The following is a 25615-nucleotide window of genomic DNA, read 5'->3' as shown; positions in this document are numbered from 1 at the left end:
TCCCCAGTGTGGGAAGAGATTCTCAGTGAGCTCCCACCTGACTCGACACCAGCGGAGGCACCAGTAAGGGAAGCCCTGCGAGTGCCCCGAGTGCGAGAAGAGCTAAACTCCATCCCCCACGGGAGGAGCCACACTGGGCACAGCCCTGGTGACCCACATTCCCTGTGATCCATGTTGGGAACTGTCCTAGGGTGACATTATGATGCTGGTATCCCCGGTCGTGTGTTCTGTTTTTGTTTGATACTATGTTCTGTGCTTTCAGAACTGACTCTGAAAGTGAAGGTTTTATTTGTCTTGTTATCAGTCGGCTCACCTCCTGTCTTGGTTTGACAAGACAGGAGTCTGTGAAAGAGGGCAAAGCCTCCTGTGCAGTGGAGAAGGTAAACCCCCTCCCTCCGAATTACTAGGATTTTTAAATAAAAAGGCTCTCAGGCAAAGATATGGGAATGGGAGTAACAATTCTTTACTAGGAGAAAACTAGATAACAATTTAAAAAGGCAAATGCAATTGGTACAAACAAAAACTAGTGATAAAGTCCATGTTATAAATGAGAATTTATTCAGCCAGATTAAAAATAAAAATCATTTTATTTGCAGTCAAATTATGTCTTGTCAGCCGCACGGAAAGGACAGAGCCGCGCCCGGGGTCGACCCTGGGTGTGCAACAAGGAGTCAGCCTCAGCAGAGGTTTTCTCCTATGCCCACACACTTCCATCCTGGCACAGGCGGTTTTTATAGGGAAAATTCCACCTGAGGCCAAGATTTGAGCAGTTAGTCTTTTCTTCTATTCAGAGTCTATAGGTTAAAAAGATTTTCTTTTTTTCAATGTCCGGAGTAGTTGAATTATTGGTGAGAGTTTACGGGAAGGCTGCATTCACATGGATCTGTCTGAGGATTTCCATGATATCCATCTTGGACGATCAGCACTGATGATAGTGATGATCAACACCTGGAGCCCAGACATGGCCCATCTCCTGGCCAAGCCACATCCTTTTACTTGTAAATCAGTTCCCAATATACATCCAGTCTCGCCTGTAAGCGGGGGGGTAACTAATACGACGGGCATGATTTCACAAATATCCAATATTACATATTTCATACGAGGAATGGCGCGAATTATATTTATTACACATAACAATCCCCCACCTTCTATATTAACTCATTAATTTGCGCCTTAATTTCTACCTCTATTCACTCTCAAGGTAGTGTCTTGACTACCTTGAGACTGGCTTTTAGTTTACATCTGGAATATCTTGGTAAATTTTGTGGTTTTATTCTTTTCCCTTTATTCGCCTTTCAAATTTTTGCTAGAGCCTCAGCCGCCCTGCTGTGAGGAATTTCTTCTCCCAGTGTCATTATTTTTGGTATTTGATTTGTTTTTCCAAGTGCAGCTTCTGGGTCTATGGGTAAAGCTGCTATTTGCATCCCCTGTACCACCGAATGGATGAGTCTTATAAAACAGGGGACGAAACAGGGTAGGAATATGACTCCTGCTATTGAACATAAAATGAAGAAAATTATTTTCTTCCACCAAGCCCCATCAAACAAATGATCCCACCAAGATGCTGGGAGAAGCGAGTTCCACTTTTGTACTGGAACATGGGCTACTTGTTTAATTTTTGTGGTTAGATTTCTAATGGTTTTTCTATAATCATCTATTTCTACACAGCACTGAGATTCGTTAAATTTTCCACACACACCTCCTTCTCCAGCTAGTAAGTAATCAAGGGCTATCCTATTTTGATATACAAAAGCCCTCATTTGAGAGTGTTGCTGGGATAATAATTCAAAAGAGTACCTGAAGTGTGATTGGATACAATCTCCACTACAACTTGCAACTTTATTAAGCGATTTAAATAGATGGGGGTTTGGTATCCCCACGACCCATCCAGTACAGTTACATTCATTATAAACTGGAATTGAGATTTCCCTGTGCTCTTTTGATGCAGTTGATGAGCTGACTGTCCGTTTTCACGGTATGTTTTTGATTTCCCCTTTAATTTGTATACCCCTTGTTGAGTGTTTGTCTCAAGATATTGTTAATTAGGCTTACCCCTGCTGCAGTTCCATGAGGTGAGGGATAACTTCTCTGGGTATTTATCTCTAAGTTCCCCCTTGAGGCACATGGCTAGGCTCAGGCTCACCAGGACTACTCCCACTGCTAGGATCCCTCTGCCGTTCCCAGCGCTCACTGGGGTGCTTCCAGCGGCGGGGCAAACCATCTTCTTGGCAGCAGGAATCTTCGTCTGTGGTTTCATGCTCAGGCTGAGCTGCAGACCTGTTTAGAAATGCCTCCCGGGTGTAGTTCAGCAGAGCCTGCGCGTTGTTCAACCCATGACACTCAACAATCATAATTTTAGTTTTCCAAGTAATTTTTCCCTTTATCCGTTCTAATATGGGAAAACATCAGCTTATTGAATTTAATTTGAAACAATCTCAGCCTTGTGGCTATTACCAGAAAACGGATAGTCAGCTCTAACTCCTGCTCAAAGCACTCCCACATAACCCACTTAGTTGGAGCAGTCTAACAGTATTCATAGGGGAAGCACACAAAAAGGATAATAGTTACACTCTGGCCCAGAAAGTTTGATTGAGATGTTTTCAGTTACTTTGCGGATGCAGGGTTATCTTCTATCTCCAGGGCGGGAGGTGATTTTCCACTCTGGTGCCTGATCCTGGAGTTCGACTTTCTTTATCCTTGATGCGTGTGTCCACCCCTTTTCTGCAGTTCCTATAGCAGTATCTGTGGTCAAAAGAACAATGAAGGGTCCCTCCCAATGAGGCATTAATGGAGATTCCCTCCATGCTTTCACAAGCACTTTGTCCCCAGGTTGTATTTTATGTATGGAGAAGCCAAGAGGACTGTGCTGCATGATCACCCCCTGCTTTCACAATTTTTTAAAGATTCTTATTTAATGCTATTAGGTATGGTTGTATTTGTCTATCCTTTAATCTCGGATGCCTTACAGGCATACTGTGGGTATAAGGCATCCTGTATAACATTTCAAAAGGTGAAAATCCTGTTTCAGAGTGAGGCATAGTCCTTTTATTTAATAAGGCCAACGGGAGGCATTTTGTCCATGACATTCTTGTTTCTAACATCAATGTGACTAATTGGGCTTTTAGTGTTTGATTCATCCTCTCAACTTGTCCTGAGCTCTGGGGGTGCCACGGGGTGTGGTATTCCCACCGAATGCCTAAAGCATCTGCCAATTGCTTAATAATTTTTGATGTGAAATGTGTTCCCTGGTCAGAATCAATGTAGCTTACTAACCCCTATCGTGGTTACCCAGTGGGTTAGTTTGTCCACTATGACTAGTAGGAATTTGTATCTCCCGACCTTAGGTAGATCAGTGAAATCTACCTGGACCCTTTCAAAAGGCCGGTAAGCTGCTGGGAGACTCCCCATTGTTGACCTTTGGGAGTTTGCTCGATTTATTTTTCTGCAAATTATACACCCCTGTACCTCTTGTTTAGCCAATTTGTATATACCTCTGCAGCCGAAGAATCTTAGGAATTGTTCTGCCAGAGCTCGGGCCCCCCAGTGTGTTTGTTGATGTAATCTTTTTAAAATTTTCCTGGTGTATTTCTTTTCATAACAATTCCCTCCCGTCTGATAGCTTCCACTTACCTTCTTCTAACCATCCCCCCATCTCTTGATAAGCCTTTATCTCTTTTTCAGAGGGGTGGTGGGGGAATTCTTGAGCTTTTCCTTTCCCAAGTTCTGGGGTACTCAGTTTTAACAAAGCAGCACTCTTTGCCTCTTTGTCGGCTAAATTGTTTCCTCGAGTCCTGAATTGCATCCCAGTTTGGTGTCCCTTTACATGGACCACAGCAATAGCTTCTGGTCCCCTAATGGCTTTTAGGATTTGTCTAATTATTTCTTCATGAATTAGCCCTTTTCCCCGTGTGTTTAGCAGACCCCCTATTTTCCAAAGGTGTGTACTACCCCAAATACGTATTTGGAGTCAGTGAAAATTGTTCCCTTTTTCCCTTCAAGTCCCAGTAGAGCCCTGTATACAACATACAGCCCACAGGCCTGAGCCGACCACCCTGCACTCAGGGGCCTGGATTCTACCACCCTTGCCGTCTTCCCGTCTATGACTGCATATCCTGACTTTCTTTTACCTTCCACAATTTTTGCAGAACCATCCACAAACCATTTTTCCCCTTCTTCGAGTTCTTCTTCTAAATCTGGTCGTATTTTGGTCTGTAATTCTATAATTTCAGCGCAGTTATGGAGGGGGTCCCCTGGGACTGCCCCAAACAGGAATTGGGCAGGATTTTGTGCCGGGGTAGTCTTTAGCTCCAGGTGCTGGGAATGGGTTAGGATGGCTTCGTATTTCAGAAGCCTGGCGTCTGTCAGCCACTTGCCAGCTTTTTGCTGCAAGATGCTTCTTACATTATGGGGGAGTAGATGGTTAATGAAGCCCCGAATGTTACCTTTTTGGCTTCTTCTACTAATATTGCCACTGCCACAATTGCATGTAAACAGGTGGGCCACCCCCTGCTGACAGGGTCCAGGAGCTTGGATAGATAACCGACTGGTTTCTTGGCCCCTGCCCAGTCCTGGGTCAGAACCCCGTGGGCAGTGTGGTTACTAACATCCACAAAGAGCTGAAAGGGCCTTTTTATGTTAGAGAGTTATAGAGCTGCTATGAGGGTTTCTTTCAATCCTTGGTAACCCTCTTCGTCCTTTTTTAGTCCACTTAAGTCTGTCTGTGGTAAGTTTGTCATATAAAAACCTTACCTTTTCACTGTATCCTTCGATCCATTGTCTGCAAAAGCCCAAAAGTCCCATCAATTGCCCGATTTCTCTTTTTGTCTTAGGGGAGGGTAATGCAATTTTCCTGCCACCCGGTCTGGATCTAGTTTCTTTTTCCGTTTTGTTAACTAGTGCCCTAAATATTTTACTTCAGGTCCAGTGAATTGTAATTTAGACTTTGAAACTTTCAACCCTTGTCCTCCCAGGAAGTTTAATAAAGCTATGGTTCCAGCCCTGACTTCTTCCTCCTTAGAGCCAGCTACCAATAAGTCATCTACATATTGTAACAGTTTGGTCCCATTCTCATTTTAGGCGTAAAATGCACAACACAACTTTATACTGACTAGCAACAAAACAAATTCACTACTGATTTCTAAAAATTGTGGTTGAGAAGCGAAACGCGCTTAGATTTCAACCCTGCAGAGCAGCAGCAGCTTGTGCTGCTTTTAAAACTGCCGCCTGCAGGAACGGAGACTTCTCATGCTACGTGGCCGAGCCGTGCTCCCCACCGCCCATGGGTGTCAGGGAAGCCCGAGCCGTGCTCCCCCCGCCGCCCATGGGTGTCAGGGAAGCTCGAGCCGGGCTCCCCCCGCCGCCCATGGGTGTCAGGGAAGCCCAAGCCGTGCTCCCCGCCACTATCGGGGTAGGTCGGAGCCCTCTCCCCCTCCCGCCACGGAGAAACCAAAGCCGCTCCGCACCGCTGCGAAGGGCAGGGGCAGGCAGAGCCCCCCGCTCCCTCTGAGCCGGCACCGCCGCCTCTGCCGCTGCCGCGCGGGTTCTAAAAACTGCAGAGCCACGCTGCCTGCGGCTGCACGGGGCTGCGCAGCCTTTTTAAAACATTAACCCAAGGGCCATTTTACTGCTCCCGTGCCCCATATTTAAAAGTTTTCCTTACTGTATTCTAAGTCAGTGTCTGCCAGCCGTTCCAAGAAGTCAGCAACCCACGTGCTAAAATGTGTATTTCAGTCCTGTCCCGGACTGAGTCTTACCAAGTGTTTAAACCGATCTATTCCCGACCGAACCTTGCCAACCGAGTTACCTCACGGCGAACCGGTCCGTGGAATTTCAGTTGGAAGAACAGCGAGCTCTCTTTTACCTTTTTGTCGGGCTCCCTGAGCCCGGGGCCAGTGAGGTTTACCAGTTTCTCAAATCCACGAGAACGTACCTTCCCTCCCCCGACCCGTCCGTGGGTGGATCCCCGTAACTCCCCGAGTTTCAGGTCGTATGCGTGTTGTGAGTACACTGGAATCCTTTCGCTTCCCCCGTGACCGACCACCTCCCTCTCGGGCTAGTGGAACTGCGGCTCGTTGGGGTCCGAACTCGCGCCGTGACTATGTCACGTCTCACACACACACCCACTCACGCCCCACTCAACCACGCGATACTCACGGCTCCTTTTCCCGTGTGGGTTCTTCGTGCACGTTGATTTTACGAGTGAAAGTTTGCTGCTGCAGCCTCGGAGATTTAGCTCCGAGTTCCGAGAGCTCTGGGCCTGTTTATACCCTTTCCTTAACGTGGCTTTTCGGCTGTTTTCGGAATCTGGTTGGTCCCGTGGAGTTCCTCGGTCCTGTCCGGCCGCTGAAATCAGCGGAGCGCCGTCCGGATCAAGGATAGGGGAACTCCCGGATACCCCCAAACCAGATCACGTCGGGGTCACCAAGATTGTAATAAATGAGAAATTATTCAGCCAGATTAAAAATAAAAATCATTTTATTTGCGGTCAGATTCCATCTAGTCAGCCACACGGAAAGGACAGAGCCGAGCCCGGGGTCGACCCTGGGTGTGCAACAAGGAGTCAGCCTCAGCAGAGGTTTTCCCCTATGCCCACACACTTCCATCCTGGCACAGGCGGTTTTTATAGGGAAAATTCCGCCGGAGGCCAAGGTTTTAGCAATCAGTCCTTTCTTCTATTCGGTGTCCATATGTTAATAAGGATTTCTTTTTGGTGATGAGGAGAAATAATTCAATGTCCGGAGTAGTTGAATTCTTGATGACAATTTAGGGGAAGGCTGCATTCACATGGATCTGTCTGAGGATTTCCATGATATCCATCTTGGACGATCAGCACTGATGATCGTGATTATCAACACCTGGAGCCCAGACATGGCCCATCTCCTGGCCAAGCCACATCCTGTTACATGTAAATCAGTTTCCAATATACATCCAGTCTCGCCTGTAAGCGGGGGGGTAACTAATACGACGGGCATGATTTCACAAATATCCAATATTACATATTTCATACGAGGAATGGGGCGAATTATATTTATTACACAAAACACTGGGATGGAATGGGGCTGTACTGGCTTTGGACTGACACCACACTGCCCCACACAATCCCCTCTCCCGAAGGGAGGAACCAGGAGGGGAAAGGGGCGAGGAAAGGGCGGGACCGTGAGGGGAAAGGGGTGAGGAAAGGGCGGGACCGGGAGGGGAAAGGGGCGAAGAAAGGGCGGGACCGGGAGGGGAAAGGGCCAAGCTCCGGCCAAGGGCGGAACTGGGAGGGGATGCTCTGTGAGGCGGCGCTCTGCAAACAGACCTGCCACTGACTGGGAACGAACGGCAAAGAAATCAGTAAATATGAAAGTTTTATTTGCTATCAAATACATCCCAGCCACTCAGCCCCACACAATCCCCATCCCAGCGCTCCAAATAGGGATCCCACTTCTCCCCATCTTCTCCCAAACCCATCTCACCCTGGCAGCTCTGGAATCGAGTGAGTTTGGCGTGAGATTGAGGGTTTTTTTTTTTATCAGATGGGAACAAGCAACTTGAGGTGGGACTGAGTCTCTGAGGGTTAAAATTCACTTGTTTTCAGTGGGATGTGAGAAGATCTGAGGTGAACGAGCGATCCCTCTTGGCCTTTGGAGCACAGAGAGATTGAGAAGAGAAATACATTCAGGTCGTCATAAAAGGAGAAAGAGCAAGGCGTGTCCCTGTCGTACCTTAGGGCAAATTTGGGAGAAAAACCTGTGGAAGGAACCCCGGAAAAGAAATCCCCATGGCCTCTCCCCACTCACCTGGTTAGGGATGAATTTTCTCTGAGAGAAGTGGAAAAGAACCTGTTTGTTTAATAAACAAAACCCTCCCCAGCACCAAAGAAATGAACACCACTAGATGACAAGAGAACTCTTTCAGCACTCTGGAGAGATGACAAATCCAGAAAGTCTCTCCTGGCAGTGGTCGCCGGGTCTGGGCGCTGGGGATTGCTCTGGGCACTGGGGATGGCTGCTGCAGATCACAGAGCGCAGGCTCTGGGTGCTCCTCGGTGTTTCCCAGGTGCCACTCCGGAGCAGCTTGGAGTGACATTCAGGAAAGGGAAACATAAAAAAAACAGTCCAGGGAAAGAATTGGACTGCTGAGCTAAACTAACTCAAAAGCAAAGGCAAAAGCAGAAGCAAGCAAAGCAAAGCAAAGCAAGCAAAAACCAGACAGGCAGCACCAGCCTCTTCTAGACAACACACCATGAGGGGAGGTGAGCTGGCTCATAACAAGACAAAACAAACCTTCACTTTCAGAGTCAGTTCTGAAAGCACAGAACATAGTATCAAACAAATCAGAACACACGACTGGGGATACCAGCATCATAATGTCACACTAGGACAGTTCCCACCATGGATCACAGGGAATGTGGGTCACCAGGGCCGTGCCCAGTGTGGCTCCTCCCGTGGGGGATGGAGTTTAGCTCTTCTCGCACGCGGGGCACTCGCAGGGCTTCACTTACCGGTGCCTCCGTTGGTGTTGGGTCAGGTTAGAGCTCACTGAGAATCTCTTCCCACACTGGGGACACTCGTAGGGCCTCTCCCCAGTGTGGATCCTCTGGTGCTTGACGAGCTCTGAGTTGTCCTTGAATCCCTTCCCGCAGTCGGTGCAGCGGAAGGGTCTCTCCTCTGTGTGACTGTGATAGTGCCGGAGGAGACAGGAGCTGGTCTGAAACCTCTTCCCACACTCAGAACACTCGTAGGGCCTCTCCCCTGTGTGAATCCTCTGGTGCTGGATCAGGTGGGAGTTCAGGATGAAGCTCTTCCCACACTCCCCACACTCGTAGGGCCTCTCCCCTGTGTGGATGCGGCGATGCTGGATGAGGGTGGAGTTGCTCCTGAATCCCTTTCTGCAGTCGGGGCAGTAGAAGGGCCGCTCCTCTCTGTGAACCGGATAGTGCCGGAAGAGACAGGAGCTGGTCCGAAACCTCTTCCCACACTCCCCACACTCGTAGGGCCTCTCCCCAGTGTGGATGCGCCGGTGGGTGATGAGCTGTGAGTTGTCCTTGAATCCCTTCCCACAGACGGTGCAGCAGAAGGGCCTCTCCTCTGTGTGAACCAGATAGTGCCGCAGGAGACAGGACTTGGTCTGAAACCTCTTCCCACACTCAGAACACTCATAGGGCCTCACCCCAGTGTGGATCCTCTGGTGCTTGATCAGGATGAAGCTCCGGCTGAAGCTCTTCCCACACTCCCCACACTCGTAGGGCCTCTTCCCTGTGTGCATCACCTGGTGACAGAAGAGGTGGGATCTCTGCCTGAAGCTGTTCCCACACTCCCCACATTCGTAGGGCTTCTCCCCAGTGTGGATCCTCTGGTGCACCATCAGAACAGAGCTGCACCTGAATCCCTTCCCACACTCCGAGCACTTGTGGGGCTTCTCCCCATCACGGAGCTGCTCAGGGTCCCCCAGCTCCGAGCTCTGGCTCTGTCTCCGGCCGCCTCCCCGGCCCAGGGTGGCTCTTTCCCCCTCAGATCCCTGCGATCTGCCTTTGCAGCCCCTCCTCGTGCGGGATCTCCGGGGCTTTTCCTCCCCGTCGGGTTCCTGCGCCGTGGAGCCGCTCAAAACGGCCTCTTCCACCAGGTTCTGCCGCGGGGATTTGTCCTCCCTGCTCTCCATCCTCGGCTCCTGCTCGGGGCGAGGAAGGACCAGGAGAGGCTCTTCCTCTTCCTCGCAGCCTCCCAGGGGCTGGGAATGGGAACTCCTGCTTTGGGGAAAACAAGGGATGGGCACCATGAGTTGGAAGCTCCCTCTGTCCCAGTCCATCTCGAGAAGTCCCCGGCCACCTGGGCTCCATAAGAACCTCCCACACACCGAGATCCAGCCCTGAAAAAGCCTCCCAGGAGCTCCCCGTCCCTGCTCCCTCCCCTCGGCTCTTCGGGGCTCCCCCCTGTCCCAGCTGCGGGGGTCACGCTGGGATTGGGGGTCCCCCTTCTCCTCGCTGCCCGCCCTCCCCAGGCTGCCGGCAGTCCCGGCCATCCCAAAAGCTCCCCCCTCTTGGCTCTCCCCATTCGGGGCTGCCGGGGCTGCTCGGGCTCCCGGGCTCCCTTCTGCCCTTCTTCTCCGCTCGGGGCCGCAGGGGCTCCAAGGAGTCCCCCCGAGGGGCCTTTTCCGCTCCGCTTCGCACTTCTTCCTTCTCCAAACACGCCCCAAAAAACCCAGCCCCGGCACCCCCCAGGAGATCTGGCCCGAGCTGCCCCTCCCCGCTCACCTGCGGGATGGGGGCGATGATCCCACACGTGGGGGCTGCGAATTCAGGCAGGGCTCCACCGCGCCATCCCCTCGGCTCCGCTCCATCCGCCTTTGTCCCTCCTCTTCCTCCTCCTGCCGCTCCTCCTCTTCCATCCCCCCTGCTCCTCCTCCTCCCTGAGCCCACCTCCCGCTCCTCCTGCATCCCTGCCCTTCCCTCCCTGCCCTTCCTTCCCCCTCCTCCTGCTCTCTGTGCCCACCGCCTTCTGCTCCCTCATCCCTCCTCTTCCATCGCTCCTCCTCCTCCTCCTCCTGTGTCCCGTCCCCTCCTGCCTGTCCTCCTTCATCCCTTCCCTTCCATCCTCTTCCTCCTCCCCCTCGCCATCCCCCCTCCTCCTCCTCTTCCATCCCTCCTCTCCCACGCCTCCTCCTCCGCCTCCTTCTCCTCCCTAAGCCCACCTCCTTCTCCTCCTTCAGCTTATTTATTGAAAAAATATGGATATTGATCTAGTACCGCTATCCGACTGTGATGGAGAAAAGCTCTCTCACAGTTTAAAGTTAGGAACTGTATGTTTATTCAACACCGAGCAGCGCGCGGGATAGCTCCCAAATGCACTCTGCCTTCCAGGCGATTACAGAGTCCTTTTATCCATACAAGTATTGAATTCACAAAACACAAATACATATTCATAATTTTGGTACATCCCATTCCCCGCTTCGTATGCTAATTACTCCAAAAGCTATTAAGCATACGTAGTTTGTCCCTTGAAACGGCTCAGTGTCCCTTTCATGCGGAGGGGTCCCAGAATGAGGAATTAATGAAGTCTTCCTAGCTCTGACCTTTCTACCTTTTCAGTAGAAATATGAGAAATGAACTCTTGGTAGAACTCCATGTTCCTTGTCTTCAATTGGTTTGACAGGAGGCCCACAATTGTCTTATGTTCCTAAAAGCTATTTGACAGTTTCTTTACTCTTCATTATAAACACGGCGAATTAAACAATGTACGGTCAAGCAATCAGTTATTAGTTACCTACTAACTCCTTACTTCATCAAGGCCGACTCATTTATTATTATTCTTTTAAATAACTCTAGTAAGGCTTATTTATAACTGTAATCTTAGTTCCTCTAAATACCTTAAAGTTTACATTTCAGATCCCTCCCCCTCCTCCTCCCCGGCAGCGCTGGGAGGGACTGGGCTCTGCCGGAATCCTACTGGGATCCTACTGGGAGCGACTGGGACTGTACTGGCACCGTACCGGGATCATCCTGGAACCATACTGGGATGGAATGGGGCTGTACTGGCTTTGGACTGACACCACACTGCCCCACACAATCCCCGCTCCCGAAGGGAGGAACCGTGAGGGGAAAGGGGCGAGGAAAGGGCGGGACCGGGAGGGGAAAGGGGCGAGGAAAGGGCGGGACCGGGAGGGGAAAGGGCCGAGCTCCGGCCAAGGGCGGAACTGGGAGGGGACGCTCTGTGAGGCGGTGCTCTGCAAACAGAACTGCCACGGACTGGGAATGAACGGCAAAGAAATCTGTAAATATGAAAGATTTATTTGCTATCAAATACATCCCAGCCACCCAGCCCCACACAAACCCATCGCAGCGGTCCAAATTGGGATCCCACTTCTCCCCATCTCCTCCCAAACCCATCCCACCTTGGCAGCTCTGGAATCGAGTGAATTTGGCGTGGGATTGAGGGTTTTTTTGAGATGGGAACAAGCAACTTGAGGTGGGACTGAGTCTCTGAGGGTTAAAATTCACTTGTTTTCAGTGGGATGCGAGTGGATCTGAGGTGAACGAGCGATCCCTCTTGGCTTTTGGAGCACAGAGAGATTGAGAAGAGAAATACATTCAGGTCATCATAAAAGGTGAAGGAGCCAGGTGTGTCCCTGTCGTACCTTAGGGCAAATTTGGGAGAAAAACCTGTGCAAGGAACCCCCCGAAAACAAATCCCCACGGCCTCTCCCCACTCACCTGGTTAGGAAAGAATTTTCTCAAACTGAAGTGGAAAAGAACCTGTTTGTTTAATAAACAAAACCCTCCCCAGCACCAAAGAAATGAACACCACTAGATGACAAGAGAACTCTTTCAGCACTCTGGAGAGATGACAAATCCAGAAAGTCTCTCCTGGGAGTGGCCGCCGGGTCTGGGCGCTGGGGATTGCTCTGGGCACTGCGGATGGCTGCTGCAGATCACAGAGCGCAGGCTCTGGGTGCTCCTCGGTGTTTCCCAGGTGCCACTCCGGAGCAGCTTGGAGTGACATTCAGGAAAGGGAAAGATAAAAAACACAGTCCAGGGAAAGAATTGGACTGCTGAGCTAAACTAACTCAAAAGCAAAGGCAATAGCAGAAGCAAGCAAAGCAAAGCAAAGCAAGCAAAAACCAGCCAGGCAGCACCAGCCTCTTCTAGACAACACACCATGAGGGGAGGTGAGCTGGCTCATAACAAGACAAAACAAACCTTCACTTTCAGAGTCAGTTCTGAAAGCACAGAACATAGTATCAAACAAATCAGAACACACGACTGGGGATACCAGCATCATAATGTCACCCTAGGACAGTTCCCAACATGGATCACAGGGAATGTGGGTCACCAGGGCTGTGCCCAGTGTGGCTCCTCCCGTGGGGGATGGAGTTTAGCTCTTCTCGCACTCGGGGCACTGGCAGGGCTTCCCTTACTGGTGCCTCCGTTGGTGTCGGGTCAGGTGGGAGCTCACTGAGAATCTCTTCCCACACTGGGGACACTCGTAGGGCCTCTCCCCAGTGTGGATCCTCTGGTGCTTGATCAGGCTGAAGCTCTGGCTGAAGCTCTTCCCACACTCCCCACACTCATAGGGCCTCTCCCCAGTGTGGATCCTCTGGTGCACCATCAGAGCAGAGCTGCACCTGAAGCCCTTCCCACACTCTGAGCATTTGTGGGGCTTCTCCCCATCACGGAGCTGCTCAGGGTCCCCCAGCTCCGAGCTCTGGCTCCGTCTCCGGCCGCCTCCCCGGCCCAGGGTGGCTCTTTCCCCCTCAGATCCCCGCGATCTGCCTTTGCAGCCCCTCCTCGTGCGGGATCTCCGGGGCTTTTCCTCCCCGTCGGGTTCCTGCGCCGTGGAGCCGCTCAAAACGGCCTCTTCCACCAGGTTCTGCCGCGGGGATTTGTCCTCCCTGCTCTCCATCCTCGGCTCCTGCTCGGGGCGAGGAAGGACCAGGAGAGGCTCTTCCTCTTCCTCGCAGCCTCCCAGGGGCTGGGAATGGGAACTCCTGCTTTGGAGAAAACAAGGGATGGGCACGATTAGCTGGAAGCTCCCTCTCTGCCCGTCCATCTCGAGAAGTCCCCGGCCACCTGGGCTCCATAAGAACCTCCCAAACACCGAGATCCAGCCCTGAAAAAGCCTCCCAGGAGCTCCCCGTCCCTGCTCCCTCCCCTCGGCTCTTCGGGGCTCCCCCCTGTCCCAGCTGCGGGGGTCACGCTGGGATTGGGGGTCCCCCTTCTCCTCGCTGCCCGCCCTCCCCAGGCTGCCGGCAGTCCCGGCCATCCCAAAAGCTCCCCCCTCTTGGCTCTCCCCATTCGGGGCTGCCGGGGCTGCTCGGGCTCCCGGGCTCCCTTCTGCCCTTCTTCTCCGCTCGGGGCCGCAGGGGCTCCAAGGAGTCCCCCCGAGGGGCCTTTTCCGCTCCGCTTCGCACTTCTTCCTTCTGCAAACACGCCCCAAAAAACCCAGCCCCGGCACCCCCCAGGAGATCTGGCCCGAGCTGCCCCTCCCCGCTCACCTGCGGGATGGGGGCGATGATCCCACACGTGGGGGCTGCGAATTCAGGCAGGGCTCCACCGCGCCATCCCCTCGGCTCCGCTCCATCCGCCTTTGTCCCTCCTCTTCCTCCTCCTGCCGCTCCTCCTCTTCCATCCCCCCTGCTCCTCCTCCTCCTCCCTGAGCCCACCTCCCGTGTCACCCTGATTTTTATGTCTTCCTAAAGCCTTCTGAGTTTACATTTCTTTGGAGAACTTTCCCACGCAATTTCTATAAACAACATATTGTTTACATTCTTTTATGGGTGTGGAGAACACTTGATGTACTGGTGGTTTGTCCAATGTCTTTGGAGAGGTGGCCCATTCACTCTCCAATCCAATGTCAGCCTTGGGAAGGTATAAAAGACACAGTCGGATAATAAACTTTCTTCTTTACCTTGCGAATAGCAGGAGCCCCGCGTGGTGCTTTCACGTGTCCTACAGCGACATCTGCTGACCGCGCCCGTGTATTGCAGCTCAGGCTGAACTCCCGCGGGTGAGATTTTTTTCTCTCTCTCTGTCCAGCGCTCTGCCTGTTGGTATTGTTGGTAATGGAGAACTTTGAAAGCTCTTCAGGAGGGGTCGGCCCAATTGGTTGAGTTGAGGGCTGCTGTTATGGCATTTGAGAGAGTTTCCCAGGAACTTTTCAATTTGGTCACGGATTCTGCCCATGTGGCTGACATCGCACAGCTGTTGGGTCATTCGGTTTTGAAGGAGGTCAGTAACCCTGTCTTGTTTCATTTACTGAAGACCTTGTGGTGTGCTATTCAGGCCCGGGTTCATCCATTTTACGTTCTGCATGTGAGAAATCACTCCAATTTACCAGGGTTTGTGGCGGAAGATAACGCGAGGGCTGACAAGTTGGCTAATCCGGCGTGGGTAGCACCTCAGCCTGATACACTTGCGCAGGCCAAGGCATCGCATGGGTTTTTCCATCAGAATGCACATACTCTGCAGAAGCAGTTTCAGCTGACGTCAACAGAGGCTCGTGGCATTGTTGAGTCCTGTGACGACTGCCATGCACTTGCTCCACCTCTACCAGCAGGGGTAAACCCCAGAGGCCTTAGGGCCCTGGAGCTTTGGCAGACTGATGTCACCCAGATTGCTGAGTTTGGCCGGCTCAAGTATGTGCATGTCACGGTGGACACGTTCTCCTCTGCAATGTGGGCTTCTGCTCATGCTGGAGAAAAGGCCCGCGATGTCATTGCCCACTGGAGGCAGGCCTTTGCCGTTCTGGGCATACCTTCTGCTGTGAAAACCGACAATGGTCCTGCTTACGCATCACAGCAGGTGCGGCAGTTCCTGCAGTTGTGGGGGGTGTCACACAAGTTTGGTACTGCCCACTCTCCAACTGGCCAAGCTATTGTAGAACGCGCTCATGGTACTCTGAAGCGGGTTCTTCAAAAACAAAAACGGGGAATGCAGGGTGAGACCTTGCACAGTCGGTTGGAGAAAGCATTGTACACTATCAATCATCTTAAGGGGCAGCAGAATTCAAATAACCCTGTCATTTTAAATCATCATCTCTCGTTGCAGGCTTCAGACGAGGCACGTCAGCCTCGAGCAAAAGTTCGAGTGCGGAATTTGGTCACCAAACAATGGGAAGGTCCCTATGACCTTATCGCTTCGGGGCGCGGGTACGCTTGTGTGTCCACAGATACTGGGGTACGCTGGGTACCTTCGAAGTGTGTTCATCCTGATCTGCAACCACAGAGACAGAACCCGGTCAACGGCAACATGGAAACCGTGACCAAACTGAAAGGTATTGAATGGATGGATTGTCGAGTGATGGCTCAGTTGAGGATGATGGCGGGTGACCACTCTGATGACTCCTCCGCAAATGGACATTGAACCTTATATTTTTTTCTTTTTAAACTAAAAAGGGTGACATGTCACCCTGATTCTTAAGACTTTCTAAAGCCTTCTGAGTTTACATTCCTTTGGAGAACTTTCCCACACAATTTCTGTAAACAACATATTGTTTACATTCTTTTATGGGGGTGGAGAACACTTGATGTACTGGTGGTTTGTCCAATGTCTTTGGAGAGGTGGCCCATTCACTCTCCAATCCAATGTCACATTTGGGAAAGTATAAAAGACACAGTCGGATAATAAACTTTCTTCTTTACCATGCAAATAGCAGGTGGCTCGCGTCGTGCTTTCACGTGTCCTACAGCGAAACATCCCGCTCCTCCTACATCCCTGCCCTTCCCCCTCCTCCTGCTCTCTGTGCCCACCGCCTTCTGCACCCTCATCCCTCCTCTTCCATCGTTCCTCCTCCTCCTCCTCCTCCTGTGTCCCGTCCCCTCCTGCCTGTCCTCCTTCATCCCTTCCTTTCCATCCTCCTCCTCCTCCCCCTCGCCATCCCCACCTCCTCCTCCTCTTCCATCCCTCCTCTCCCATGCCTCCTCCTCCGCCTGCTTCTCCTCCCTAAGCCCACCTCCTTCTCCTCCTTCATCCCTCCCCCTCCTCCTCCTCCCCGGCAGCGCTGGAAGGGACTGGGATCTGCCGGAATCCTACTGGGATCCTACTGGGAGTGACTGGGACTGTACTGGCACCGTACCGGGATCATCCTGGAACCATACTGGGATGGAATGGGGCTGTACTGGCTTTGGACTGACACCACACTGCCCCACACAATCCCCGCTCCCGAAGGGAGGAACCGGGAGGGGAAAGGGGCGAGGAAAGGGCGGGACCGGGAGGGGAAAGGGGCGAGGAAAGGGCGGGACCGGGAGGGGAAAGGGGCGAGGAAAGGGCGGGACCGGGAGGGGACGCTCTGTGAGGCAGCGCTCTGCAAACAGAACTGCCACGGAACGGGAATGAACGGCAAAGAAATCAGTAAATATGAAAGTTTTATTTGCTATCAAATACATCCCAGCCTCCCAGCCTCACACAATCCCCATCCCAGCGCTCCAAATTGGGATCCCACTTCTCCCAATCTCCTCCCAAACCCATCCCACCCTGGCAGCTCTGGAATCGACTGAGTTTGGCGTGGGAATGAGGGTTTTTTTTGAGATGGGAACAAGCAATTTGAGGCGGTGCCGTGGTTTGACACGGAAAGAGAATTTTTTCCAGAAGGACGAGGTCAATTTGGATATTGACCAATTGAAGGTGCACACGCCTCTGAGAACACAGAGGGATTAAAAGCAGAATTCCCAGGGGAACTCACTCTCTTTGGTCTGGTCAGCGCGCAGTGTGGGCTCTCCCCTGCCCAGCGTGGAGCTGGGTGTGGGAGGGGAAGGCCCATGGCCTGAGGAAGGTAATCCTAAAGGTGGTGGAAGGACTGGAACCGGGCTGGCCCCTGCAGATGGAAGGCTGGGAGAAATCTGGGATGTCTCCATTCCCCCCCCCAGAGTTTCTCTCCCGAGAGAGAAAAAGACAGCGGCAATTCTGTCAGCAATTCCACCGCACAGAAGGAGGAGTGGGGGGAGCTGTAAAGTGCTTAATGCGTGGCAGTTGCCAGAGTTTGGATATCGAGCCATCTCTAGGGAGTTCAGACTTTTAACCCTTCCTTAAAAAAATGAAAGCTTTATAAATTTTTCCCTCCCCTCTTCAGTTTAAAAGAGAGGAAGAGGGACACCTTAGACCCTGGGGTGTTAAAAAGAAGAATTCTAGATGGGAGGGGGACAAAGAGTAGCTTTTAGCTAGACTTTTCCGTGTTAGCCACAACTTGAACCAATCTTCTCCTCCAAGAGAGACTGTGTTTTGAAAAGATGCTAGTAAGTACATGTCCAAGATTAAAAAAAAAACGTTTTCCAATTACCATCTGAGTAGGAGTTGCCTTGGGGCAGTTTTCCTTATCTGCTGTTAATGGCCCCATCAATGCCTGGCCACATGACTCAGAGATAACACTGTGCAGGAGGAGGAGGTGATTAAGGACACACCTTGTGACTCCTAATAACCCATTGTGAGATGCTCTGCCCAAGGGGAGGAGCTAGGCATTCCCACCTGGATAAAAGTGGAGATTTCTAGACAGAGGAGAGCCTTTTCACAGGTTCTCCGAGAAGACGCAGCAACTACATCTGCCATCCCAAGACGACTGCAGCTCTTCCAATTGGACTGCTACCAGCACGCTGGCCAGGTTGTATTCTGACTTTGTCAGTAGCCTTTCCCTTTGTATTATTGCATGTATTTTTGTCCTTTTCCCCTTTTCCCAATAAATTGTATTTCTGACTTGGAGTCTCTCACTGGTTTTACTTTCAAACCAGAACATATTTTTGGCGCCCAACGTGCGGCAAGAAAGTACTGAGAGAAGTCAGAATTACAATCTTGTATTGTAGAGGGTACCTATTCACTATGATGCTTAACATGCTTTTTTGGGTCTTATACCTAGTTCTCTATATTTTCCCGAATGTGGGGAATCATTTGGCAATTGTAATACTCATGTGTAGACCAGGGTATGGTATAAGAATTGCTTTATTGGTCTACTATGTCTATTGCATTATGACCTCTGAGGCAATGAACATGATTTGGAATATGTACTCAATTCTGTTTGCTTGTCCTAATCTAGGCTGCTACATCTGGGGCCTCGGCAACCTCACCCAGCCCCTGGGGGGAGGGGTAAAGATTGATTCTTTCAAACCTTTCAGGCTTGACACAGCAGTTTTTGAAAATGTTAAGTTCCCTCTGGATGCCAAGGACAGCATAATGTTGTTGTTAGTTCTTCTTTGTCTTCTCTGCACAATCTGCAACATGCTTAGAAACAAAACACTACATAGTGTGCTGCAGCGTCTTCTTGAGGAAGAGGAAACAAGAAGCAAAGCAGCAGTGTCCGTGCCTGTACAGAATACCACAACAGCATCCATGTCAACGCAGGCTGCCATAGAGAAAGAAGGAACCAAAAAGAAAACAAGAGTGTCCGTGTCTACGCAGACTGTCATGGAGGAAAAAACAAAAAGCAAAGCAAAAGTGTCTATGTCTACACAGACCGGCACAGAGGAGGAAGGAACCGAAAGCGCCATCAGCATCTCCACACAAACCATCACCAAACCAGAGCAGCCTGACCCAGTAGTAGTTGCCCCCGTTCAGAAGAAGAAATCGAGGAGCAAATCAGTCCGCATAGTGACTGATGAGGACACTGCAGGACCCTCACACCCAGCGGAAGAGACAGAACCAGAGATCATCACTCGCTCTCTATCCCTGGGTGAGCTACGTGACCTGCGGAGAGAATTCACCCGCCAGACAAATGAGTCCATCCTGACCTGGCTTCTCCGCATCTGGGACGCTGCAGCCAATGACACCATTCTGGATGGAAGTGAGGCCAGGCAACTGGGATCACTATCCCGGGAGGTGGTCATTGACCAGGGGATTGGGAGAACCCAGGAAACTCTCAGCCTCAGGCGGCGACTGCTCGCAAGTGTGAGGGACAGATACCTTTATAAAGAAGACCTCCAGGTGCTCCAAGGAAAATGGAATACCATGGAACAAGGTATCCGATGCCTGAGGGAATTGGCTGTGTTAGAGATAATTTTCGCAGAAGACGAGATATTTCCTAAGAGTCCAGACTGTGTCCAGTGCACATCACAAATGTGGTTGAGATTTGCACGGCTTGGACCAGAGATGTACTCTCGTTACCTGGCAACACTGTAGTGGAGAGAAGGCGAGGACAGGGTGGGCGTCTTAGCCAATAAATTAAGAATTTACGAGGTTATGGTCACTGCCCCATTTCGTACCCATGTCTCGTCCGTGGAAACAAGGTTGGCTGAGCAAGTCCGGGACTTGATTGAAGAGAGTCATAAGAAACTAAAAAAGGAACTTAAGGAAGAAGGCTACCATATTTCACCAGAAACAAGAAGAATCTCTGCCATTAGGAGCCAGCGCTCCCAAGCCAAGGAGAGAGGATACACTCCACGAGGAAACCTCTGGTTTTTTCTTCAGGAGCATGGAGAAGACATAAGGAAGTGGGATGGAAAACCCACCTCTTCCTTAGCAGCCCGAGTACGTGAACTAAAAAGAACACCTAACACAAAAAGAGTCAATGCTGCTCCAGTCTCTCAAACACAGAGTTCCAGACAATATAAGAATAATGATAGAACTGATCCTCTTGAAGGAACCTCAAGAACCTATTTACCAGAAGAGAGCAACGTGTACCATGACCAGGAATAGAGGGGCCCTGCCTCTAGCCAGGTAGAGGACAGGGACAATCGGATCTATTGGACCGTGTGGATTCGATGGCCTGGCACATCTGAACCACAAAAATATACAGCTTTGGTTGACACCGGTGCCCAATGTACCCTGATGCCATCAAGATATGTAGGAGAAGAATCCATTTCTATTTCTGGGGTAACAGCAGGATCCCAGCAGCTTCCTGTATTAGAGGCTGAAGTGAGTTTAACTGGGAACGGGTGGCAGAACCCCATCGTGACTGGCCCAGAGGCCCCATGCATCCATGGCATAGACTATCTCAGAAATGGATATTTCAAAGACCCAAAAGGACATCGCTGGGCTTTTGGGATAGCTGCTGTAGAGACAGAAGACATCCGGAAACTGAATACCTTGCCTGGTCTCTCAGATGACCCTTCTGCTGTGGGACTGCTGAGAGTTGAAGAACAGCAGGGACCAATTGCCATGTCAACAGTGCACCGTCGGCAATATCGTACCAGCAGAGACTCTGTGACCCCCATCCATGAGATGATTCGTAAATTGGAGAGCCAAGGGCTGGTCAGCAAGGCCCATTCACCTTTCAAGAGCCCTATATGGCCAGTGCGCAAGTCCAGTGGGGAATGGAGACTGACGGTGGACTACCGCGGCCTGAATGAGGTTACACCACCACTGAGCGCTGCCATGCCAGACATGTTGGAGCTTCAGTATGAGCTGGAGTCCAAGGCAGCAAAGTGGTATGTGACCATTAATATTGCAAATGCCTTCTTCTCCATTCTTTTGGCAACGGAATGCAGACCTCAGTTTGCCTTCACCTGGAAGGGAGTGCAGTACACCTGGAACCGACTGCCCCAGGGGTGGAAACACAGCCCCACCATCTGCCATGGACTGATCCAGGCTGCACTGGAAAAGAACGAGGCTCCCGAACATCGACAGTATATCGATGACATCATTGTGTGGGGGAGCACAGCAGGGGAAGTCTTCGAAAAAGGAGAAAAAATTATCCAGATTTTACTGAAAGCTGGTTTTGCCATTAAACGAAGCAAGGTTAAGGGACCAGCTCAAGAAATTCAGTTTCTAGGAGTCAAGTGGCAAGATGGACGTCGTCAGATCCCGACAGAAATAATCGACAAGATCACTGCTATGTCTCCACCTACCAACAAGAAGGAGACACAAGCTTTCCTAGGTGCCATAGGCTTTTGGAGGATGCACATTCCCGAGTACAGCCAGATTGTGAGCCCTCTCTACCTGGGCACCCGAAAAAAGAATGATTTCCACTGGGGCCATGAGCAGCAACAAGCCTTCACCCAGATCAAGCAGGAGATCGCTCATGCTGTAGCCCTTGGCCCAGTTAGGACAGGACCAGAGGTCAAGAACGTACTCTCAGCCGGGAACCATGGTTTGTCCTGGAGCCTTTGGCAGAAGGTGCCTGGGGAGACTTGGGGTCGACCACTGGGATTCTGGAGCCGGAGCTACAAAGGCTCTGAAGCAAACTACACTCCCACAGAGAAGGAAATCTTGGCTGCCTATGAAGGAGTTCAAGCTGCCTCAGAAGTAATTGGCACTGAAACACAGCTGCTTCTGGCACCCTGACTACCAGTGCTGGGGTGGATGTTTAAAGGAAAGGTTCCTTCTACACATCATGCCACTGATGCCACATGGAGTAGATGGATTGCCCTCATCACTCAGCCCGCCCGTATTGGAAATCCGAATCGCCCTGGGATTCTGGAAATTATAACAAACTGGCCTGTGGGGGAGACTTTTGGATTGTCTTCTGAAGAAGAGGAGCAAGTGGCACGTGCTGAAGAAGAGGCCCCAACATATAATGAGCTACCAGAAACTGAAAGACAATATGCCCTTTTTACGGATGGTTCCTGCCGAATCATAGGCACTAGCCGGAAATGGAAATCTGCAGTGTGGAGCCCCACACGACAGGTGGCACAAGCTACTGAGGGACAAGGTGGATCAAGTCAGCTTGCAGAGCTTAAAGCAGTCCAGCTGGCTTTGGATATTGCTGAGCGAAATAAGTGGTCGAGGCTCTATCTCTACACCGACTCATGGACGGTAGCTAATGCTCTCTGGGGATGGCTAAGTCACTGGAAAAAGGCTAACTGGCAGCGCAGAGGGAAACCCATCTGGGCCACCGAGATCTGGCAGGACATTGCCTCCCGAGTAGAGAAGCTGACCGTGAAGATTCGACACGTGGATGCACACATACCCAAGAGTCGGGCTACTGAGGAGCATCACAACAACGAACAGGTAGACCGAGCTGCCAAAGTGAAAATATCACAAGTAGACCTAGATTGGCAGCATAAAGGAGAACTATTCCTAGCTCATAGTGCCCATGACGCTTCTGGTCATCCGGGGAGAGACGCAACATACCGATGGGCACGAGACCGAGGGGTGGACCTTACTATGGACAACATCTCACAGGTCATGCACGACTGCGAGACCTGCGCTACAATCAAACAGGCCAAACGGATGAAGCCTCTGTGGTACGGTGGGCGATGGTTGAAATACAGGTATGGGGAAGCTTAGCAAATTGACTACATCACGCTTCCCCAAACCCGACAAGGCAAGCACTATGTACTGACCATGGTGGAAGCAACCACAGGATGGTTGGAAACCTACCCTGTGCCTCATGCCACTGCCCGGAACACCATCTTAGGCCTAGAAAAACAGGTCTTGTGGAGACACAGCACCCCTGAGAGAATTGTCAGATAATGGAACACATTTCAAGAATGGCCTCATCAACACCTGGGCCAGAGAACATGGGATTGAGTGGATATATCATATCCCCTATCATGCTCCAGCTGCCGGGAAAGTTGAACGATGCAATGGACTGCTTAAGACCACCCTAAAGGCACTCGGTGGGGGAACTTTCAGGAATTGGGAACTGAACTTGGCAAAAGCTACCTGGATAGTCAACACCCGAGGGTCCATCAATCGAGCTGGTCCTGCCCAATCTGAACCCTTGCAGACAGTGGATGGAGATAAAGTCCCTGTGGTCCATATGAAAGGTATTTTAGGAAAGACTGTTTGGATTAATCCCACCTCAGGCAAAGACAAACCCACCCGTGGGATTGTTTTTGCTCAAGGACCCGGTTATACTTGGTGGGTAATGCAGAAGGATGGGCAAACCCATTGTGTACCACAGGGAAACTTGGTCTTAAGTGAGAACTATGTGTAAGGTTTCATCATGACGAAGATAGAAATAGGAAAAGGGGTGGATAATGTCCAAGTTTTAAAAAAAAACGTTTTCCAATTACCATCTGAGTAGGAGTTACCTTGGGGCAGTTTTCCTTATCTGCTGTTAATGGCCCCATCAATGCCTGGCCACATGACTCAGAGATAACACTGTGCAGGAGGAGGAGGTGATTAAGGACACACCTTGTGACTCCTAATAAGCCATTGTGAGATGCTCTGCCCAAGGGGAGGAGCTAGGCATTCCCACCTGGATAAAAGTGGAGATTTCTAGACAGAGGAGAGCCTTTTCACAGGTTCTCCGAGAAGACGCAGCAACTACATCTGCCATCCCAGGACGACTGCAGCTCTTCCAATTGGACTGCTACCAGCACGCTGGCCAGGTTGTATTCTGACTTTGTCAGTAGCCTTTCCCTTTGTATTATTGCATGTATTTTTGTCCTTTTCCCCTTTTCCCAATAAATTGTATTTCTGACTTGGAGTCTCTCACTGGTTTTACTTTCAAACCAGAACATATTTTTGGCGCCCAATGTGGGGCAAGAAAGTACTGAGAGAAGTCAGAATTACAATCTTGTATTGTAGAGGGTACCTATTCACTATGATGCTTAACATGCTTTTTTGGGTCTTATACCTAGCTCTCCATATTTTCCCGAATGTGGGGAATCATTTGGCAATTGTAATGCTCATGTGTAGACCAGGGTATGGTATAAGAATTGCTTTATTGGTCTACTATGTCTATTGCATTATGACCTCTGAGGCAATGAACATGATTTGGAATATGTACTCAATTCTGTTTGCTTGTCCTAATCTAGGCTGCTACATCTGGGGCCTCGGCAACCTCACCCAGCCCCTGGGGGGAGGGGTAAAGATTGATTCTTTCAAACCTTTCAGGCTCGACACAGCAGTTTTTGAAAATGTTAAGTTCCCTCTGGATGCCAAGGACAGCATAATGTTGTTGTTAGTTCTTCTTTGTCTTCTCTGCACAATCTGCAACATGCTTAGAAACAAAACACTACATAGTGTGGTGCACCATCTTCTTGAGGAAGAGGAAACAAGAAGCAAAGCAGCAGTGTCCGTGCCTGTACAGAATACCACAACAGCATCCATGTCAACGCAGGCTGCCATAGAGAAAGAAGGAACCAAACGGAAAACAACAGTGTCCGTGTCTACTCAGACTGTCATGGAGGAAAAAACAAAAAGCAAAGCAAAAGTGTCTATGTCTACACAGACCGGCACAGAGGAAGGAACCGAAAGCGCCATCAGCATCTCCACACAAACCATCACCAAAGCAGAGCAGCCTGACCCAGTAGTAGTTGCCCCCGTTCAAAAGAAGAAATCGAGGAGCAAATCAGTCCGCATAGTGACTGATGAGGACACTGCAGGACCCTCACACCCAGCGGAAGAGACAGAACCAGAGATCATCACTCGCTCTCTATCCCTGGGTGAGCTACGTGACCTGCGGAGAGAATTCACCCGCCAGACAAATGAGTCCATCCTGACCTGGCTTCTCTGCATCTGGGACGCTGCAGCCAATGACACCATTCTGGATGGAAGTGAGGCCAGGCAACTGGGATCACTATCCCGGGAGGTGGTCATTGACCAGGGGATTGGGAGAACCCAAGAAACTCTCAGCCTCTGGCGGTGACTGCTCGCAAGTGTGAGGGACAGATACCTTTATAAAGAAGACCTCCAGGTGCTCCAAGGAAAATGGAATACCATGGAACAAGGTATCCGATGCCTGAGGGAATTGGCTGTGTTAGAGATAATTTTTGCAGAAGACGAGATATTTCCTAAGAGTCCAGACTGTGTCCAGTGCACATCACAAATGTGGTTGAGATTTGCACGGCTTGGACCAGAGATGTACTCTCGTTACCTGGCAACACTGCAGTGGAGAGAAGGTGAGGACAGGGTGGGCGTCTTAGCCAATAAATTAAGAATTTACGAGGATACGGTCACTGCCCCATTTCGTACCCATGTCTCGTCCGTGGAAACAAGGTTGGCTGAGCAAGTCCGGGACTTGATTGAAGAGAGTCATAAGAAATTAAAAAAGGAACTTAAGGAAGAAGGCTACCATATTTCACCAGAACCAAGAAGAATCTCTGCCATTAGGAGCCAGCGCTCCCAAGCCAAGGAGAGAGGATACACTCCACGAGGAAACCTCTGTTTTTTTCTTCAGGAGCATGGAGAAGACATAAGGAAGTGGGATGGAAAACCCACCTCTTCCTTAGCAGCCCGAGTACGTGAACTAAAAAGAACACCTAACACAAAAAGAGTCAATGCTGCTCCAGTCTCTCAAACACAGAGTTCCAGACAATATAAGAATAA

The 25615-nt window shown here is 50.6% G+C and overlaps 2 protein-coding genes across 2 annotated transcripts in view; one reads left to right on the top strand and one right to left on the bottom strand.

The window, feature by feature from the left end:
* LOC144247725 (uncharacterized) overlaps positions 1-16124 on the top strand; it is a 46136-nt gene extending 30012 nt beyond the window's left edge. The window contains 2 exon segments of the mRNA XM_085564866.1: positions 1-14483; positions 15524-16124. Coding sequence (XP_085420992.1) covers positions 1-168 — 168 coding nt within the window. The 3' untranslated portion in view covers positions 169-14483; positions 15524-16124.
* Positions 442-25615, bottom strand: part of LOC144247717 (uncharacterized) — a 36485-nt gene continuing 11311 nt past the window's right edge. Inside the window, 12 exon segments of the mRNA XM_085564727.1 lie at positions 442-8057; positions 8486-9730; positions 10235-10719; positions 12066-12114; positions 12895-13467; positions 13972-14139; positions 14811-14938; positions 15231-15236; positions 15332-15385; positions 15666-15688; positions 22273-22355; positions 22469-22544. Coding sequence (XP_085420853.1) covers positions 8000-8057; positions 8486-9730; positions 10235-10719; positions 12066-12114; positions 12895-13467; positions 13972-14139; positions 14811-14938; positions 15231-15236; positions 15332-15385; positions 15666-15688; positions 22273-22355; positions 22469-22544 — 2948 coding nt within the window. The 3' untranslated portion in view covers positions 442-7999.

This window comes from Lonchura striata, chromosome 34 (assembly GCF_050655825.1).
Source record: "Lonchura striata isolate lonStrDom1 chromosome 34, ASM5065582v1, whole genome shotgun sequence".
NCBI lineage: Eukaryota > Metazoa > Chordata > Aves > Passeriformes > Estrildidae > Lonchura > Lonchura striata.
The sequence above is the reverse complement of the archived record's forward strand: the minus strand, read 5'-3'. Positions and strand labels throughout refer to the sequence as shown.